The sequence below is a fragment of the Fusarium vanettenii genome (assembly GCF_000151355.1).
Source record: "Fusarium vanettenii 77-13-4 chromosome 4 genomic scaffold NECHAsca_3_chr4_2_0, whole genome shotgun sequence".
In the NCBI taxonomy this organism is placed as follows: domain Eukaryota; kingdom Fungi; phylum Ascomycota; class Sordariomycetes; order Hypocreales; family Nectriaceae; genus Fusarium; species Fusarium vanettenii.
Window position 1 is genome coordinate 1,978,277 of NW_003315879.1, and position 18,601 is coordinate 1,996,877.

The window sequence follows — 18,601 nt, forward strand, 5'->3', positions numbered from 1 at the left end:
GTGATCCCCGAGTCGTGGGTGGTCCCCCTCCCCCGGGTATGCGGGAAGCGGAAGTACGGAGCACACAAATGTCCTTACTCGCCCCATCCACCACGAGAGGCACGAATGGGCTGCTCGCTGTGTCTCTCGTGGAAACAGAGACGGCGGCCAGATCCGCCATGGGGCCTTTTTCGTGCTGGATTCTGAAGCTTGCATAAGCGGCGCAACCCCCTCTCTCACCAGGTCTTTGCCCTGATGTTTGGGCTACGGGGAAGCACTCCGTGGGACGAGCACGGGCATGGAAAGACATATGCCGAGCGCCCTCACGAGTTTGGGGACTGGAATGAAACGAGGCGGCAAGACTCGTAAGCCATAGGTCGAAGAGGAGGTCGCATATGGTGAGGAAACGAACCAGCCGTGGAGAGGGATGTGCCCGAAGGGTCTCGCCCTTGGTCGGAGTGGCATGGTTTGTGAGGAGAGGGCTTTCTAGCCGTAGAACAGATCACATTTCACTCCTACAAAGGTCTATATCAGGTCAAGGCTATAGTATAGAGGTGCCGTGAGGGCTTCGTTGAAGAAAGGATGTGCAAGGTCAGTTCACTTGGCGGAATAGGGCAAGGCGAGAAGACTGGGATCATGGCAGGGGGATGACAAGAAGCGCCGGCGGTTGTTTCGTTTCTTGTTTGTTCTGTCTGGTTTCGTCCGGACGGGACAGGACAGCGGCTAGGGCAGGGAAGGGCATGGGCCGGGATGTGGCTGTGACTACTTCGGCATTGCGGGAGGATAGGGAGAAGGGAGAGGGTGAGATTTCCAAGAGCCTGGGTATGGATGATAAGATTACGAGCTGATTCACGTCACTCTGTTTGATTAAAGAATTGCCTGATGACAAGTGAAGCTGCAGTGATTGAGTGTATGCTGCGAATTGGTCGTGTCCTTGATGCTTGTTAGAGAGGAGACGTTTCCACCGGGGAGGGTACAGCAAGCCACCGTCGCCCAAGGTACCGGTACTTGGGAGCGCCACACCCACCATTTTTCCCAAGTTTCCAGCCTTTTTTTACCTAGTCCCCTTGCAACTCGCAACACACAAGAATCTCTTGATCTTCCCTGCCTAGCAGATACGCATGCAGCTTTGTCTTTCAGCTACACGGCCATTTGTCTATCCCGTTGCGTAGGTTGCCTGGAGCCGTAATATGCGTGGTACATATGCAGGCCGTATCAACACAGCCGCACGCCTCCTCCGAGAACCACCCCCCCTCTCAGTAGGGATGGACATGGAGATGGACATCCATGGTCAGTGCCGTGCAGATGCAGATGGATGGAGAGAGAGGGAGAGACCTCCGCTCCGACGCCGCCGTGACCGATGTCCCCAAGTCGCCTGGCATGGCTGCTTTTGGTACCTGTCCCGACCCATCCTGCAGGACGGCCTAGGTGCAGGTGGGCTGGACTGGCTGGGCTGGGCTGGGCTTCGCTTCTGAGGAGGCCCTCGTGCTAGGCCTGGCTCCCTCAGCATAGTGGGCCGTCGCCTGCAGCTTTTGCTCATGCGCTATCGACACAGCCTGTAGCCACCATGACCATCGATGGACCTACAAAATACAGGGCGCACTTTTAGCTCTCTCCTCGCCCGCTAAACCGGCTGACACCCACTGGCATCCACACCCACCACACACGCACGCGCACCACGGCTCTTGTGCAAGTATATCATCTCCCCACACCACCCTCCGTTGCCCCTTCTCTCTTCCTTTTTCTTCCCTCTCACGAGCAACTCGTCCTACGTTCTCTTCTTTCTCGGTTGCGGCAGCTTTGCAGGCGATTTCAAATCTATTTGCCAAACGATTTAGACAGACAACTCTAGTCTATTATATCCCCCGAATCCCTGCTCTGCTCCGTCATCCGATACCTTTTTCCTTTTTTGATATATATTCTTGTTCGACCTCCAATCCCCCCACCGTCTTCCGCCCGAGCCAACGTCTACGACTGTGCTCAACCTAAGCCAAGTTTACCCCGCCATATATCCCTGCGCCCGCGCGCCTTCAGCTTCACAACTCCGACTTACAACATGCCCGTGCAACTACTTCCGGCTTCGGCTGCCGCCTTCGCTCCTCGAGCTTCGTCCGTCAATGTCGTCCTGGGTTCCAAGGTTGAGCCTTGGCTCACACAAACTCTCAAGCGCATCAACCGAGTAAAGCGTCCTCTCAACAGTGTCCCTCAGCACCAGCGATGCCTCACCGAGACTCTCTCATCACCCAATGCCATCTGGACCCTCACCTCGATCATGCTCCCCAAGACTCCCGAGTCCGACTTTAAGCGTGATGCTGGCAACCCCCTCGTCGAGGCCATCATGAACTACGAGCTCGTCCACCTGGAGGCTTACATCGTGCACGTCGACATGGTTCTGCGCAACGAGGTCGCTTACAAGCTCACCAAGGACACCATCGAGACCCTCGTTGAGTACCACAAGGAGGTCTACTGCGTCGACGCCAAGGCCAACACCTACGACTGGTCAGACAAGGAGCAGCAGTGCAAGAAGCTTCATGAGGACTTTGTCCAGGCCATCAACAAGTTTGTCTTCCGCACCCACGTCTCGGCTCTTGAAGGCCTTGAGGAAGAGGGTGCTGGCGAACTTCTCTGTGGCAAGAGCGAGGAAGTCAAGAACAACATCTTTGCCCTCATGAAGCCTCTGCTGCCTCCCCCTCCCCGCGTCGTTGATGTTGTCCGACAACCTACACTGCTGCCCAGCTCTCCCGCTACCAACATGTGGTCGCAGGCCGGCATGCCCGGCAGCCTCCCCGCTGTTGAGTCGTGGAGAGTCCTTCCTTCAAGCCCCAGTGTAACATCGTCGGCCGACTCCAACACCAGCCCCATCTGGGCGCCCATGACCATGAGCGACCTGTCACCTACTCCCGCATACACCCAGCCTCAGTCCACCGCCGGCTTCTTCTGGAGCTCACCTCAGGTGACAGCACCCATCCCCGCCCTCCCCCTCCCTAGCATGCTTGCTCCTGCACAATGCGGTGTCAGCGTTAGCATGGGAGGTATGGGCGGTATGGGCACCATGAGCGGCATGGGTGGCATGGGCGGCTTCAACTGGGATCGATACCAGGAGTACGCTACCATCATGTGACAACCAGGGCCCCAGGACAGCTATCCAGTGGTGACGACCTCGAGCTAATACAGCACGCACCCGCATCCCCTTCCTCGTTTCCCGGAGAAAAGTTGAAGCTCTCAATTTCGCAGCGGCATAGAACTATCATCCATCATGGGCATACCGGCGTTTTACTGCATCAGGAACGGTGTTTCGAACAAGTCAACAAATATCCCCTCTTCGCGTTGCTTGATCTGATTTCTTTGGTTCTTCTTTTTTATTTTACTATTTCCTTTGTCCTCATAGCAAGCGGTCTTTTTTGGTTTCGGGGAATCTGATCTGGTCTCTATTCCTCTCCGGGAAACACACTCGAACGGTCGTTCACAACAAACAAACAACATCTATCTCAGTTTTCCAACTCTGGGTTTTCTTTCATCTACCACACCACAAATGGCTGGATCCGGGGCGGGTATTTGGAATGCATTTACAACCGGGCAGGGATTCGATACAGGCGGCTTGTTTTCTTTTGGCCTTTTTTCCTTCCGTCATCTATCTTTTGGTTCATTCACAACAAGAAAAAGACGAACACGCAGCAATGCACGACGCTCGGCCAAGTCCGAGACAGAAACTTTTGGATTCTCGATATCCCCGGAACTTTCTTTCTCTTTTTTTTATTCTTTCGGCATAGAGGCTTTCTCGGAAGATACCCCTACCCCCATACAAGGAGCACGACTGGATCGCTCGGTTTCAACCGAAGCACAAACTCACACTCACAACAAACACTCTCGCTTCGACTCTTTCCTTGGCCTTGTTCCCGAATTACGACGACGATAATTTTTTAATGACGACCTTTTCTACGAATCGATGACGAATGACGACTACCTTTTCAGACCTGGTACGACTTACGAACAGAATCACGAACTTTCGGCTTGATGTCGAAACATGACTTCTCTTCGAAAGCCTATCGAACACTGAGCACATACGCTTCATTCGGCACGATGACTAGCCTAACAGATGGCACCTGGACTGGATTTCAGGATGTCTGATCGCAAGGCCGTCTCGACTACACATCATCGCGTAGCCAACACGGAATATCTGGAATATCACCGTCGAGGCATGACACTGGTTGTCAACGGGATCACCGCTGTGCGCCGGCGACCAAGTGTCGACCGGAACGCACCAAATGGAAAGATGGAGTGAACTCATGGGACTCTTCCAATGAGCTGGGCACTGTACTTCTGCCGTGCAGATGCAGTCGCGCAGCCTCTGTCTAGCCGACACGCCCTGGTCACTCATCCTCAAAAACAATAACCCTCGTCCTCTAGGAGTTCCGGTCCCCGGATGTGGATGACCGTAGATGGCCGAGTCGAGGTGAAAACCACAACGCCGCTGAGCCTGCTAGCCGGGCCTTCTGGTGTGTGGAGGACGCCGCTTCGAGGATGGATCTGCGGCTCGGCCACATGCCGGGTGATCGGGACTGCCACGGGGACCTGGGCGAGGATAGACTAGGGCGACTGTAGGATCGTCTCCCTACAGACCCTTCACGTCGGACAGGTCAGAGCAGCTTGGTCTGCTTGGCCTGTCCAGGCGAGCTGGGTTAGGCCGCAAGAGAGTGGAGCTGGTGACTGCAGGGCAGTGCCAAAGCCCACTCCGGACCCTGAGTCCTGCGGCCGAGATGCTGGTATCTAGTGGCGTGCGAGGGAAACAGGATACGCCCTGGCGGCGGTTCCCAAACACAAGGACAAGCCTGCTTTGCTACAAGCGTCCCTGCTCGTTGTCTTGTCGTTGCAGTATTAGTTAATCTGAACAATAAAAAAAAACAGATTCAATGAAGCTTTCTTCCCGTACCTGATTGTGATGTGACATGTTGAATATACTGCAATCCCTAAACCACATAGCCAGGCTGTCACTTGGTGTTGGTCGTTACTCAGCTTAGGTTAGACTACCTGCATGAGATAGTAATGGTGTATTACACACCCTACTGATTGTTGCGTCTCATCTCACTCCACTTGCTGGGTATTTCCGCGTTCATAACTCTTTGACCTGCGTCAAGAAGGGAGTATATACACGGGCAGCTTTACATGACTGACCCTTGGCAGTAAATAAACTCTAGTTAAGATTAAAAATTATGAAAGGACTCCTAACTCGAACTCAATGGATATATTTCAACATGAACTCACAGTGTTTTGCTGGTTAGGAAGACCTGGAATCACCGTCTTCTGGTGCTATGTTGGTAGAGATCTGCCGCTTGCTCCCAGCAACTGCTCCAAGGCCAGTGCCAACCGCGGACAACGTGGTATTACTCCTTTCCTATATATCACCGCGGCTGATAGAAAGATGGCACGGAATACTGGTGATGGAGTTTCCCTGTCGGCTGGTACTTTGTCAAGGACGCTGTAGAAGCTGGTGGCCCCTAAGGCAACATCTACGAAAAGCTTCTCGCCGAGTCTCAGGTTGATATTATCTACAAAGGTCAAAAATGACACACAGAGGGACTGTATTTGACTGTATTCATTCCTCGTGACCAACAGCAATGGACAACTCGCAGTGCTTCATTCCCTACCCCTACTTGTAGTAAGTGGCAGCACATAGGGCAATGAATACTCAACACACGATGGCATACCGCTTGCCAGTGGAGGGGTACCAGGCCAGACTAACAGTTGGAAATAAGAAGACAGTGTAAGTCTGAGTGAGTGCATATAAAATATCCGGGCTCCGTTCCGGCAGTTTTCCCCCGTCGGTCATTCTTCTCCTTTCCTATCCTCTCCGCTCTATGAGAATCTGTCAACATGTTTGCTAATGCCAAGTCTGCTTTTACCTTCCGCTCCAAGTAGAGACTCATACACGCATGATCAAGTTGTTTGACCTCCCAGGCTAGCAACGGGTCTGTTCCATGCGCCCTCTTCAACCCCGAAACCTTCATCTCATCAACTAACCTCGGCTTTACCACCAGCACGGCACCAGTATTAATTGGATGCCTGAGCTGTAGTCGGTCCTCCCTATTAATTCATACTCGGAATGGACTACCATAGTCCCTCCAGGATCCTTCATGAATCAGGTGCTCAGTCATATATGAACTCATCGTCTTAATCACACCACTCAAATTATTCCCTTTATCCAAAGGTTACAATTACTAAATTTCCTCTCATAGATCGTCCCAGGCGGAAACAAACTTTCACATAATGAGAATAGTAGCGATGTATTTAGCATAGAGGAGGAAATATGACAAGCATCTACCTAAATCCACAGTAGACAGTTGAGGTAGAGCCAGCCGCAACCATGTAGCACGCATGATCGAGCTCAGTACACTCCCTAGCCACGGTGATATGCATGTTTTAGGATTACTCACTCGTTGATCCTCTAAACTTTTGGCTCGTGATACTTGAAAGCAAACTCGACTACCGCGATATCACGCTCTTTACCTTGCTGGGTTGTTGCTATCCAAGTCAGAACCAGGAAGCCTCGAGGTCTCCCTGAATGTTGTATATCCAACATCAGGTCATACAGTGCCAGGTTCCTACAAGTGCCGTTACAAGGGTCTCGGCATTTAAACCGGGATATCACTTGCACAGACTAACAGCTCAAACTCTCCATCCTTGCCATTCCACTAGTCGGATTAAAGGTTGCAGCAAGAATCATAGCCGGGACACAACCGGACCCGGATTGTAGCATTAGAAAAGTTGTACTATCATATACCCCCCCCCCCCCCCCCCCCCCCTTCCTCACGCGCCTTTAACCCTTCTCAGGAATCAGCGGGCTCCTTTCCCTGTGACGCCGAGTCATCATCTGCTTTCGTTCTCCTCCTCCGTATACGCTGTCTACCCAGATGCCACTGAACCGTGAGGTGTTGGTGGTTGTTGTTGCAATCATTTCATGTCGTCTGTTGTACAAATGCCAAACCGAGGTGCAAGGAAAAATCGTCATTGGAGGGCTGGGCTTAGTCTTGGTTGACGGTTTGCTAAGATACACATCAGTATAATGTCCCTTGGAAAGCATCAGGGACAAACTCACCACAAGCCAATCCATGCCCTCATTCACACCGCTGCCGTCGACCGCCGAGCACGCCATGATGCTCCAGTTGCGGTCGCGTAGCTCGCCCAGACGCAGCGCCTCCGAGATCTCGCCCGCGCCCTTGGCTCCGGGTTGATCCTGCTTGTTGGCAAACACCAGGAGCGCCGCATCCTTGAGCTCTTCCTCGTTTAGCATGGCCGAGAGCTCTTCTGATGCCGTCTGTAATCGCTCGATATCGGTAGAATCCACCACGAAGATGACGGCCGCCGTGTTGGCGTAGTAGCACCGCCAGTATGGTCGGATGCTTGTTTGACCACCGAGATCCTGCAAGGGTGTCGGTGTTAGTATTTCGAAGTTGTTCAAGGCGGTAACCCGAAGGTATGGCTCATACCCAGACGTTGAAATTAAGATTCTTGTAGGTGACGGATTCGACGTTGAAACCTATGGTGGGTATCGTCGTGACAACCTCGCCAACCTGACAAATCATGGTCAGCATGCACTCAAGCTCGGAGGGAGAACGGGTGTCGAACCTTCAACCGGTAGAGCAGAGTTGTCTTGCCAGCGTTATCCTGCGATGCCGCCTCGTTAGCGTCCACGTTGGTGATGGCGGTAGGACCAACGTCATCGTACCAGACCCAGAATCAATATCCTAATCTCCTTCTTTGCCCACAGCAGGCCCGACAGCCATGATACTGAGTTACCCATGTTGTTTGATGTGAGAAGATGTCTTGTGTTATTCGCTCTGGTCCGTCCGTGGTGGTGATGGATGTCTAGATGGTCACCACTTGAAGCTGTTATCGCTCGCTCGTCCGCCTAGAGTAGCTCGGTCTCGTGGTTTGCTATGCTCAGCACCAAGAGGAAAGGATAGGAAGAAGAACAGAGTCGTCGAGTCGGGGGGATCGACAGGGAAATGATGCGCTCAAGTGACCGTCTTTCTTTCGTCGCGTGCCTCGTGGCAACAAGTTCGAGGGGCGTCTTTACTTAGTAATTGCTCGGGAAGATCCCCTTTTTTTCTGGACCTGACCTCCAATGCGATTCAAAAAAAGGACTTGGACTTGGGGGGCGGCCCGCTTGATGGACAAGTTGCTCTTTTTGGCGGGTTAGGCTGGTCCAAGCGCCCGACAAAATAAACCGCCCGGGCCAGTCTCTTTCACCCCCTGTAATTCAAAAGGCTATGTATGCCTGCTCGCTGCAAGACTGGGGTTATTTTTAACGTTGCATCCTTTTTCTTTGGTGTAATTAGTAGAAGCTCAAATCTACGGTGAGTTTCTGCAACTTGGTAGGTTCATGCGGAGCCAATGTTAAAATGCCGTTAGGCTCAAGTGAGAGACTGGTGTTGGATGGCCTATTATCTAAAGCCACCATGAATCTAGCACCCTCATGATCCAATAGATGCTCTCATGTTTCTTAAAGATGCTCTTCAAGACTCGCACTGCAGCTGAGACAGCTCAACGTTGTGCCTACTCGTTGGTGGCGTTGTTCAGCGAAACCCCCATTGCAGAATCATCCATATACAAGACCGAGACCGAAACCGAGTATCCTTCAGTTAGGGGCTCAAACTCTATGGTCCTCGGTGCCGTCTTGGCCGAGAACGAACAAACATGGCAGGGCTGTAGATTGAATCAGGGTTCCATCATCACGGTCCACAAGAGAGGCCTCTCGCTTACAGTTAAGCCGTTGCCCCAGATCCCTGCCCCATGACGGCTTATTTTGTCAATGCCACTCTGCCCTGCCGAGCTGGCATTTGGCTGACTCAGCGAACCACAGCTTTCTGCCTGAGGCAAAAGCTCGCTACGCCACAGTCCACCAGCCACACCCACAAGATCATTCTCTCCTCGCTAGGGCTTTCACGCCCTCTACCCGTGTGAGCCAAAAATTCCTTGACGTCTCAACTCCTCGCAAATCGATTCACCACCCAACGACCGACTCGATCATCAACGCCGTCAAGATGCCGGTATGGCACCCCCTCCCCTTGCCTCGCTCCTCTGAAGCGCGCCTCTCAATCTGTCGACGATGAGAAATACGCGACAACGGCTTTCCTCTCGTCGACGGATCAAGATGCGATGACGCTCGAGGGTTGCGCTGTGATCTCTTGAATAACTCGATCGCTAACGCATCTTGCCTTTTGCTACAGAGCCACAAGTCTTTCCGTACCAAGCAGAAGCTTGCCAAGGCCCAGAAGCAGAACCGCCCTGTGCCTCAGTGGATTCGCCTCCGAACTGGCAACACCATCCGGTGCGTTTAACAACTCCCCCGACGATTCACGATCTACGACCACGGACCCCTTCCTTCCACTCCTCGCCAAACCTCACACACCCTGGATCAAGATCTCCTCACTAACATTTCTCTACAGCTACAACGCTAAGCGAAGGCACTGGCGCAAGACCCGCATCGGCATCTAAATTGCTCTTGTGCAATTTTGTCGTCCACTTCCGAGCCTGTGCATCGACACCCGACTACTTCTTCTTGGGCATGGCATCACGATGATGTGAAACGGGAAAGGGGAGGGAGAGAACTTTCGTCACGGCGTGAAATGGGGGTTGTTGCGTGCTCAGCGCACGGGGGGATGGGCCGGTTGCCTGGTTTGTCGATTCTTGCGGTTACTGCATGTCACACGGACGGTCATAGGGAAAAAGGAAATGCAAAGACTTTTGATGCCCCAAAAGAACGGGCCTGAACCACACGGAAACATCACCATCCCGTCGTGAACAAGCCTCATATCAAGCTTCGTATGAAGCGTCATGTCCAACTCTACGTCAAACTATGAAGCAACTGTCATGTCAACTATGAGTCCCAAGGCTCGACGCTTCAAGATTCAACTGTGCCCAGGAATGGAATATTTGAACTGTGCTTGAATGAAATACTGCATTGTACCACTAGACTGCCTGCCACGTTTCGTCTCAGAACATGGACCTGAATCGAAACAAAGGATCGAGTGTTTACGCTTTACTTCGTTGGTCGTTTCTGCCCGAAACAAAGGATCACGAGGTTGCTGCTCTCAACGTTTTCTTCTTTAGAAGGACAATCACCATGCACACACTTTAAAGTTGGGAGTTCGCATCTATTTTTAAATGCTACAGGTAGTCGTTACCCCGGAGAACGCCTCCAGCGCTCTGCCGCAAGTCAAAGAGCAAACTAGTTAACCGAAATATTGCGTCGTGTGAGTGTTGAGAAGAGCCTGCCTAGTGCAGCTATGCTGCTCCGGTACAGGTTTCTTCATGCTCCTTGCGTGCCAACCGTGGCCAAATCAACGCGCAATAAACCCAAACGCCAATTGCCTGAACCTCTCTGGAACTCATCCGGTCAATTTCAACGGTCCTCAGCCCACTCGTTCTCGCGGCGGATCTGCTCCTCCTCTTCGGGGGTGAAGTCGTTGGTGATGTTGAATGTCTTTCGGATCTCCTCAGGGGACTTGCCCTTGATCATGTTGGCGACGGTCTTGCAGCCAACATCAAGAAGGGGCTTGATGTCGAGGTAGTTAGAGGCCTGTAATATCAAATGTTAGTAAGTGCTTTGATAGTTAATGATGGGAGGCGCAACATACGAGGATGATCTCAAAGAGCATCTCCTGGTCAACCTGCATGAACTTCTGGTCCCACTCCTCAATATCAGTGGTCTTCTTGCGGGCGTCCGACTCGTCATCGGCAGCTTGGGGAGGGTCGCCACGGTGGTGGTCGCACCACTCGATCACCTTGCGGAGGACGGCTTCGTTGACCTGGAGGACATGTCAGCAATCAAATGCAAACATATAGGAAGGGAGATGGGCTCACGTTGGGAATGGGGATGGGGTTATCCGCGCTGATGTCGACATCACCAAGATCGTCGAGCATGTTCTTCAGCAGCATTGAGCGCTCAACGACGGTGCGATCTATGGGTGTTGTTAGCATCATGACGAACGAGAATGCACAGAGTGGCGCAAGCTTACCGACTTCGATTTTGGCGTTGTCGTTGGAGACAAGCCAGACCTTCGAGGAGGGGGCGTCAGACATTGTGGTGGTTGATGATATGATGATTCCTGTAAAATCTGTAGATGTGAGCGCGACGGACTTGGCGACTATGAGGGAGGCGAAAGATTGTCACGGCGTGCGGTGTGATGATGATGGAAGTTGGAGGAAGTAGAGCAGCAGGCCAGAGTCTGCGGGGTCGGCTGAGCGTGGGGCTGCGTGTCTGTCAACCAACGACGTACCTTGGGCCACAGGGCTGTGATTCAGAGGAGGACCCTGACTAATAAAGACGCGGGAAGTGTAAAGTTATCGAGATTTGATTTTCTGCGAAGTCGCGTTTGAGGGTGAATTGATTGAGCTTTATCGATGATGTTTCTCAAATAAGCTGTGTGATGAGGAGAGAGGGAAAAAATGTTGGCCTTGTCGCGGAAAGACGAGAGCATTATATGCTGGTCGTTGACCATGCAGTGGAGTTGGTTGGCCACTGCTGCCTTCGGCGCAAGTCAAAGGAGTCAGGCGGCAGCCTGCGTGAGAGAAGGTATTTTGGAACACGGAGCTAAATAACCCCATCCTGTTCAGGAACCTTGCAGCTGACAAGGTTAAAGAAATGCATCGGGAAGATGTTTGTTCTGTTCATGTTTGTCCAACACTCACAGTCTTTGTTGGTGAAAGAGTCGATACGACGATAAAGACAATGTACCAGGTACCAAGTCTTGTGCATACCGGCCCGGAATGCTCTTTGTTTTCATTCTATTTCGGCTGGCTGACCGTCAATGCAGAGGCAGGTAAGTCGCCAAGGAGCTTCAGCCGAAGGATCCGATTCCATCAAGTCCCGAATATTCGCCTATGTTGTGCTCCTTCTGAGCCACGGTGGTTTGTTAAGGTGAGACGGATGAGGTACAGCCACAGAACCATGTGAGATCCCGTCTAGGCCCGTACTCATAAGCACGGCTAGCCACCTCGACAAGGGAAAGCATAGCAGGGTGTTCATTGCGAGAACTTCAAGGGATGCACAAAAAAAAAAAAATCATAAAAAGAGAGGAAAACCAATTATATTTGCTCAGTTCTATTACTTGCCTAGGTAGGTAAGTGTTGTCAACCTTGGTGTCCACGTGGGCAAAGAAATAAATGAGACGCCAGAGTAGGTATAAAGAGAATTACCTTATGCCTTCCTTATGAATAAAATTTATAAAAATTAGTATAAAATAATATAATAATTAGGGGATTTTATATATATATTTTATTATTATTTATTGATTATATTTAGAGTAGGATTAAGTATTGTATTTATCCTCGTGTCTCGTTTTTTCCTTGACCCAGGTGGTGTCTTCTCAATCTCTGCCTGCCAGGTTAGTCATCATCCTGGGGAAACCATGTGACTCTCCCGTGATCAAGCTGTCACTGGCAACCTAGCTCCTCAAGTTGGTGCTTTTTGATTCAGACCAAAAGGCGGAGAAAACAATAGTCGGTTTCCTAGGCATACTAGGTAAGTAAGCCTAAGGTTGTAGTGGACGCTTTGGAACCTAACCTATGCATAGCGAACGGACTGACTAGCTTCGTGGCGTCACATATTCTCAGTGCCGACCGACCTAGACAACCAACTCTGCCAAGTTCGACGTCGTCTGCAACTATCAAGTCGATCATGATCTGGTCTAGCAAAACGCTCACCTTCGGTAACTGACCGAGGACACCTTCTCGCGTGCCCGCATACCTTTAAAGTTGCGACTACCGTGACCACGACATGGCACAGACTTTGTCTGAAAGAGAACCCGACCTCATATCAAGCCATCGGGTATCATCAATGCCACTTGCCGAAGCATGCGACAATAACGAGATATGAGTATCGGCCCTTTCAACCCAAGGCAAAACAAGTGAGGAAATGCCGGTGGAGAGACTCGTCGTGGGAATTTGGTGAGATCAAAGGGAGCCCTGCAAAGGTCCATGCGCTGGTGACTGCAAGACATCGTCATTACCATGGCAGAGATGATGCTGGTCGTCCATCGTACTCGGTCTCCATCCCTTGTCGATTCTGTCACCGTGGCGTTTGATCAATTCAGGCTGATTTTGTTGGGGAAGACAGTCAGTGCTTTACATGCTGCGCTGTGCGTGCTGTGCTGTGCTCTCGAGCGGTTAACCCTGCAGCCCTCGCGATGGACAGACCATGAGTTGGTCCACCCCCATCTAGAGGGAAGCGGGAATGCCCTTGCGAGATCCAGTTGATCAGTGCCTAGATGGCTGGCCTGCCTCGTCTTCGCTCCGAGAGACGCAACCATGGTCAGATAATGGCCCCGCGCGCCCCCGTCCATCAAACAAGACTCAGCCTCTACTGCTCGGCCGAGTCCCACAGAGGGAAGGACAGACATGGTGCCTCGAGATCATGATGGCCAGGGCCATATCATGCAACAAAGGCGGTGATGGCGTCCCAAAGGGCAATTCAAAACGTCGCGGCATGCATGCCATGGCAGCAGTCCCCAGAGCAAGGAGCGGCAGCGACCCAGCCCACCACCATGCCAATCAAGGTGCCCCTCGATCTCACCATGCTTAAACTCCCGTCCAAAAAGCACCGGGTGCCTTGCCACACACGAGCGTTCCAGCGCTACGGGTAGGGCAAATTGACATGGCCGACCGCCTTTGCGCTGGGGGGACCGTTGAAGCGGTGGATGCGTGCCATGCAGCAGAATCGTGTGACATGCTGGCACCCCGGGGCAGGACGGGAGCTGGGCGATGCGCGGGGCGGCAGAAAAGGAGACTGGACGGGCCCAACACGTGTTTGCAGGGCGGTGATGAATGGGAAAACAGGCCATGGGCATGGCCTTGTCAATGGGCGTTGTGAAATGGCTTGTAATTGCACACAAGATTACCACCGCCCTGGGAATTGCCCAGTTGGATCTCATCCTTGTCGTCTGCCATCTGGCGTATCAGAGGACGAGGGAGACTCTGAGATCTCGGTTCCAAAGGGCTTAGCGTCATGGATTGGCTTCTTCTGGCAGGGCTCCATCCGAGCTCCATGCCACAGAGCCTCTGCTTGGCTGGGTTGGCTTGCGGGTTGCCGTGGAGTTTGTTTTTGTTCTAGAGATTCTGTCTCTGATTCTCGACAAGCCGGGCTCAACCGTTTCAGCCTCCCCAAGCCGACGGCTTCCCACCTAGCTTGACTACCTCCGTAGGTCGTAATTCCTGGAGATTCAGGAGGCTTGAGAGGCTGCCATTGCACTCGCCCAGAGTCCCCCCCGGAAGTCGCCTCCCCCTGTCCCGCAGCCCCTAAGAAAGCTTCTAGCGGACGCTGTGGGCCACTTCCAGCGGCCATCCCTTCCGTTAGTTCCGCCCATCCCGGGTGACGGTGCCCTCTCCAACTGGCCGTGTTTAGAGCTGGCGCCCGCCCTGGCTCCCCCTAGCCCCCTTGTGCGTCACCCTCCCACTCTTATCCTTGGGCTTGGGACTGGCCGATACGTACCTACTGACATTTGCATTTGCTTGCACATGGACGGCACCCGGTAGTGGTGGTGTGTGAGCGAGCCCCCATATGGAAACCACCCCAACAGAGAACCGCTTGTGACGGGGTTAGACCTATACCTACCACCTATACCTACAAACATCACCCTCCCGCCGCTTCCTTTTGTTTCTCTATTTTGTTCGTCTCCTTGTCCATGTTCTTGTCTGTTTCCTCGAGCTTGCCTTGAACCATATTCATCCCTATAGTACCTAGTTAATCATTGATTGGGCTTCTTTCACTTCCCCTCACCTTTGCCCACCTCCACGACCGATACCGACACCGACACCGAGACGCTGCCCGCCACGCACATACACCTAACCGAGCCCGCACGAACTGTACCTATTCTATGTCTTGGGCATTCTTCGATACGATACGATAATTTTGGTTTTGCATTCGAGTACTCCTCGATCGTTGGCAATTTCTCTCTTCCATTAGATTGTCACTGCCCACCATTGCGACGACTGCTGCGTCATCTCGAATCGGCTGCTGTGTACTTTGCGACTCTCGGCCGTCGTATTCGTCCTCGCTTTCGCAGATGCTCGATGCCTTTGCGCCTCGCGACTAAGCACATGCTTGCTCTGCCCGCTCCTCACTGCTAAGAACTATGTGGCGGCGGACATATCTCACTCTGGTTCTCATCCGGCTGTGGTTTGCATTGTCACCCAGCTATCTACACCCCGACGAGAACTTTCAAGGCCCCGAGGTCATAGCCGGTATGTTTCCCGCTTCTGCCTTCCTGCGCTTCCTTGCCGTCGCGTTGCACAAGCCAGATTTGTTGCTCTTGTCAGCTTTGATATCCAGCCGAATGTGCTCGCCAACTGCGTCCCGCTTCTGCAAGTAAGAGAGCCACAAGCTGACCGTTACGCTCCCATCAATAGGACAGATCTTTAGTTACCCTGTGCGCCATACCTGGGAATTTACGAGCGAGAACCCGATTCGAAGCGTCTTTCCACTATGGCCAGTCTACGGTCTCCCGATGCTCCTCCTGCGGTGGCTATGGATCGGTAATGGACAGGACGGCGAGATACCCCCGATTGCCGTTTTCTGGACCCTGCGCGTCCTCATGTTCTTGATTAGCTTCGTGCTCGAGGACTGGGCGCTACACGAATTGATCCAGTCGCCGAGGCATCGCAGGGTCGCAGTTCTCTTGGTTGCCTCGTCCTACGTGACGTGGACCTACCAGACGCACACGTTTTCCAACTCTATTGAAACATTGGTAGTCGCGTGGAGTCTGGTCTTGATCCAGCGACTCGCTGATCCACGGGTTCGTCTTTTTTTCCCACGTCGCCGCTAAATGGACAAATCAGCTGACAAGATATCAATGTGCAGCAACGGTCATGCGTCCTATCCGCCACTGTTCTCGGAATAGTTGGTGTGTTTGGCGTCTTCAACCGAATTACCTTTCCAGCCTTCCTTGTTATTCCCGGGTTTCGCCTGATTCCCGTCTTCTGGAAGAGGTCAGATAACCCACCTGCGCTTGGCGCGGGAGAGCCCGAGCTAACAATCTTCACAGGCCTGGATCTCTTGTGTGCTTGATTTTGGCTGCGGCCGTGACGACAGTGATTGCCATCGGGTTGGATACTGCATTCTATCTGCCTAGTCCTATCACATGGACCGACTTGATCAACAAGCCCGTAATCACACCCCTCAACAACTTCAAATACAACTCGGCCACTGAGAATTTGGCCCAGCATGGCCTTCACCCGTGGTACCAGCATCTGGTCGCAAACCTGCCTTTGCTGCTGGGTCCAGCTGCGGCACTTTTGATCTTCAAGCCTGCCTTTTCCCTTCGGCTCTACTCGGCTATTTCTGGACTAGTTGTTCTTTCGGCTTTCCAGCATCAAGAGGCGAGATTCTTATTGCCGACGGTGCCGCTGTTCCTATCATCGATCCACCTGCCCCGGAACCAGACGGTGTTTCGGCTATGGATGTCGGCATGGATCATTTTTAACCTGTTCCTTGGAGTGATGATGGGTATCTATCACCAAGGTGGGGTGGTGCCGGGGCAGGTCTTTTTGAGCCAGCAACCAGATGCAACCCAGGCGATCTGGTGGAAGACTTATACCCCACCAGTCTGGCTTCTTAACGGGAAGAACGAGGTCCTGACGACGCGAGACGTCATGGGCCTCAAGGGTGACTTGCTTCTCGAGCAACTATACCAGCTCGCGACCTGTGACACCCCGGCCGACAGACGGAACCAGGAGTATCTGAAGGAGAAGAACGGCACGTACCTGATGGCCCCGGCCTCAGCGACGTGGTTAGACTCGTACCTCCCCAACAAGGGTCTGGAGGGGCTACGATTTAGGGAGGTTTGGCGTTACCGGCAGCACTTGAACCTGGATGATTTGGACTTTGAGGACGACGGCGTTTGGGGCACTCTGGTCAGAGTGATTGGGCGGCGGGGTCTTGTCGCCTGGAGGGTGACGAAAAGTTGCCCGAACTGATGAAAGAAAGGGGTGGCGTATATCTCTTTTCCAGCTTTATGACTCTAGTTAGACACTGTTAATGACCATGTAAAACTACTTTAGTTCTTGGGGTGGCCCATGAACCCATTTGCCTGCTGCTTGCTTTTTCTCATCATGATGGTCAGGCTGATTTACCAGCTGAAATTATCATCAAGGCTTCATTTCCCCCACCAGCCAGCCTCATGCCCAGGACCCCTTGCTCTCCCCGCAATTAATGACCCGAAGACTCATCAGCCACCAGGAGAATCGAGTCACTGGCGTCATCCGGCGAGCCTTGTGGGGGTCATGGAAACTAGGCAATTTCCAAATGTCTTCGATGGTCTTCGAAACACTTGCGGGGCTCGCGATGCATAATTCACAAGGTGTTGATGCATTGAAGACTAGGGTCTTGAATAACATTAACAACAAGATCAAGACACATGGGTGCTTTCGCTCCTAGCATTACACCGAGATAGTCACACCACATGGACAGCGTTGTTGAGAGGAAGCATCATCACGTTACATCACAATGAGAGAGCATGAATTGTCCAAAAGTCTTCAATTTTTCCGCCATCCTAGTCTAAGCTGCATTGTCCACGTCTCAGCGGACAAGATTGTTAGGCCATCTCAGGCAGAGACCAAATGAAGTACACTTAGTACAGGCGCTTGGGAGGAGACATGGTAGCCTTGATGGTAAGGCTACCAACGTTCTGCCAGCCCTTCTTCAGGAGAGAGACGAGGTAGTTGATGGCGAGCATGATGTTGCCAATGAGCTGCTCCTGGGTCATCTCGACGTTGCCGACGGCGACACCCATGCACAGAACCTTCTTGAGCTGGAACTTGATGGTGGACTTGACCTCGTTGATCTTGCCGGTGAGGTCGTCGGAGTGGGAGACGGGGGTGGGGAACTTGCCGGCCTTGGACAGACCGGGGCCGAGGAGACGAGGAATCATCTTGATGAGGGCCTCGGAAGCGACAAAGGCGTCGTACTTGCGGGCGAGCTTCTTGATGAGCTTCTTGTTCTTGTTCAGCTTCTTCAAGTCATCAGCGGACATGGCATCGACACCACCGTGCTTGGCACGGTCGATATCGTGCTGGTCACCAAGAATGCTGGAGCTAGTTAGCGCTCGTGTCTCTCTGCTCGGGTATCTCGAGTCTCGTACCAGACAGCCATGTTGGGGCGGGGGATGGAAGGCAGCTTGATAGTGCCAGAGAAACGCTTGTCACGCTGGGGATCATAGTTCTTCAGGCCGATCTGGAGCTCGACGGTCTCGAGGAAGTTGCGCTTCTTGGTCTCGTTGGAGTACTCCAAGAGCTCGGCGACTTGCGTCCGGACATTAGCTGCGTGGTGGTTAGCACATTTGTCGACGAGTAGCTGAGGATGGCGCCAGAGGTTTCCGTACCGACTGTGATCTTCGACATTTTGACAGTCTCCCAATAGATGGTCTTTTACAATCTAATGGTGGTCAGGGCGAGTCGTGGTTGAGGGGATCTAGGAAATCTTTCGGGGCGGGTGAGATTTTGAGAAATCGAAAAATGCTGCTTGTGGGACTTTGGTGGGGTCTTGAAGGGCAAAATTTCCTCACGGGATCAGGCACGTGATGTGGGTCCCATCGTTCTTGGCCGCATGAGTCGCAAAAGCCTATCGGCG

General features: G+C 52.6%; 6 protein-coding genes across 6 annotated transcripts; 3 read left to right on the forward strand and 3 right to left on the reverse strand.

Annotated features, from left to right (window-relative positions):
* Window positions 1-2,035: 2,035 nt before the first annotated feature.
* On the forward strand, window positions 2,036-3,100 carry NECHADRAFT_38605 (uncharacterized protein; the record flags this gene model as incomplete). Its single annotated transcript, XM_003051712.1, has 1 exon — window positions 2,036-3,100. The coding sequence occupies one exon, from the start codon at window positions 2,036-2,038 to the stop codon at window positions 3,098-3,100; it is 1,065 nt and encodes a 354-aa protein (XP_003051758.1).
* Window positions 3,101-6,793: 3,693 nt separating this feature from the next.
* On the reverse strand, window positions 6,794-7,777 carry NECHADRAFT_38639 (uncharacterized protein; the record flags this gene model as incomplete). The annotated part of the gene is made up of 4 exons (XM_003052154.1): window positions 6,794-7,396; window positions 7,464-7,547; window positions 7,603-7,641; window positions 7,703-7,777. 4 exons carry the CDS (start codon window positions 7,775-7,777, stop codon window positions 6,794-6,796), a joined length of 801 nt encoding a protein of 266 aa, XP_003052200.1.
* Window positions 7,778-8,957: 1,180 nt separating this feature from the next.
* NECHADRAFT_73607 (60S ribosomal protein L39) lies at window positions 8,958-9,733 on the forward strand. Its single transcript, XM_003051713.1, has 3 exons — window positions 8,958-9,026; window positions 9,207-9,307; window positions 9,426-9,733. The coding sequence occupies exons 1-3, from the start codon at window positions 9,021-9,023 to the stop codon at window positions 9,472-9,474; spliced, it is 156 nt and encodes a 51-aa protein (XP_003051759.1). The 5' UTR covers window positions 8,958-9,020; the 3' UTR covers window positions 9,475-9,733.
* A 382-nt stretch (window positions 9,734-10,115) lies between these two features.
* Window positions 10,116-11,392, reverse strand: NECHADRAFT_100118 (uncharacterized protein). Its single transcript, XM_003052155.1, has 5 exons — window positions 11,259-11,392; window positions 10,998-11,096; window positions 10,843-10,940; window positions 10,617-10,787; window positions 10,116-10,558 (listed from the first exon to the last, which is right to left on the reverse strand). Exons 2-5 carry the CDS (start codon window positions 11,059-11,061, stop codon window positions 10,382-10,384), a joined length of 510 nt encoding a protein of 169 aa, XP_003052201.1. The 5' UTR covers window positions 11,062-11,096; window positions 11,259-11,392; the 3' UTR covers window positions 10,116-10,381.
* Window positions 11,393-15,110: 3,718 nt separating this feature from the next.
* Window positions 15,111-17,052, forward strand: NECHADRAFT_60224 (glycosyltransferase family 22; the record flags this gene model as incomplete). The annotated part of the gene is made up of 4 exons (XM_003051714.1): window positions 15,111-15,219; window positions 15,385-15,770; window positions 15,836-15,878; window positions 16,067-17,052. 4 exons carry the CDS (start codon window positions 15,111-15,113, stop codon window positions 16,948-16,950), a joined length of 1,422 nt encoding a protein of 473 aa, XP_003051760.1. The 3' UTR covers window positions 16,951-17,052.
* A 440-nt stretch (window positions 17,053-17,492) lies between these two features.
* On the reverse strand, window positions 17,493-18,462 carry NECHADRAFT_60228 (60S ribosomal protein L1). Its single transcript, XM_003052156.1, has 3 exons — window positions 18,354-18,462; window positions 18,114-18,291; window positions 17,493-18,060 (listed from the first exon to the last, which is right to left on the reverse strand). Exons 1-3 carry the CDS (start codon window positions 18,370-18,372, stop codon window positions 17,604-17,606), a joined length of 654 nt encoding a protein of 217 aa, XP_003052202.1. The 5' UTR covers window positions 18,373-18,462; the 3' UTR covers window positions 17,493-17,603.
* Window positions 18,463-18,601: the final 139 nt, after the last annotated feature.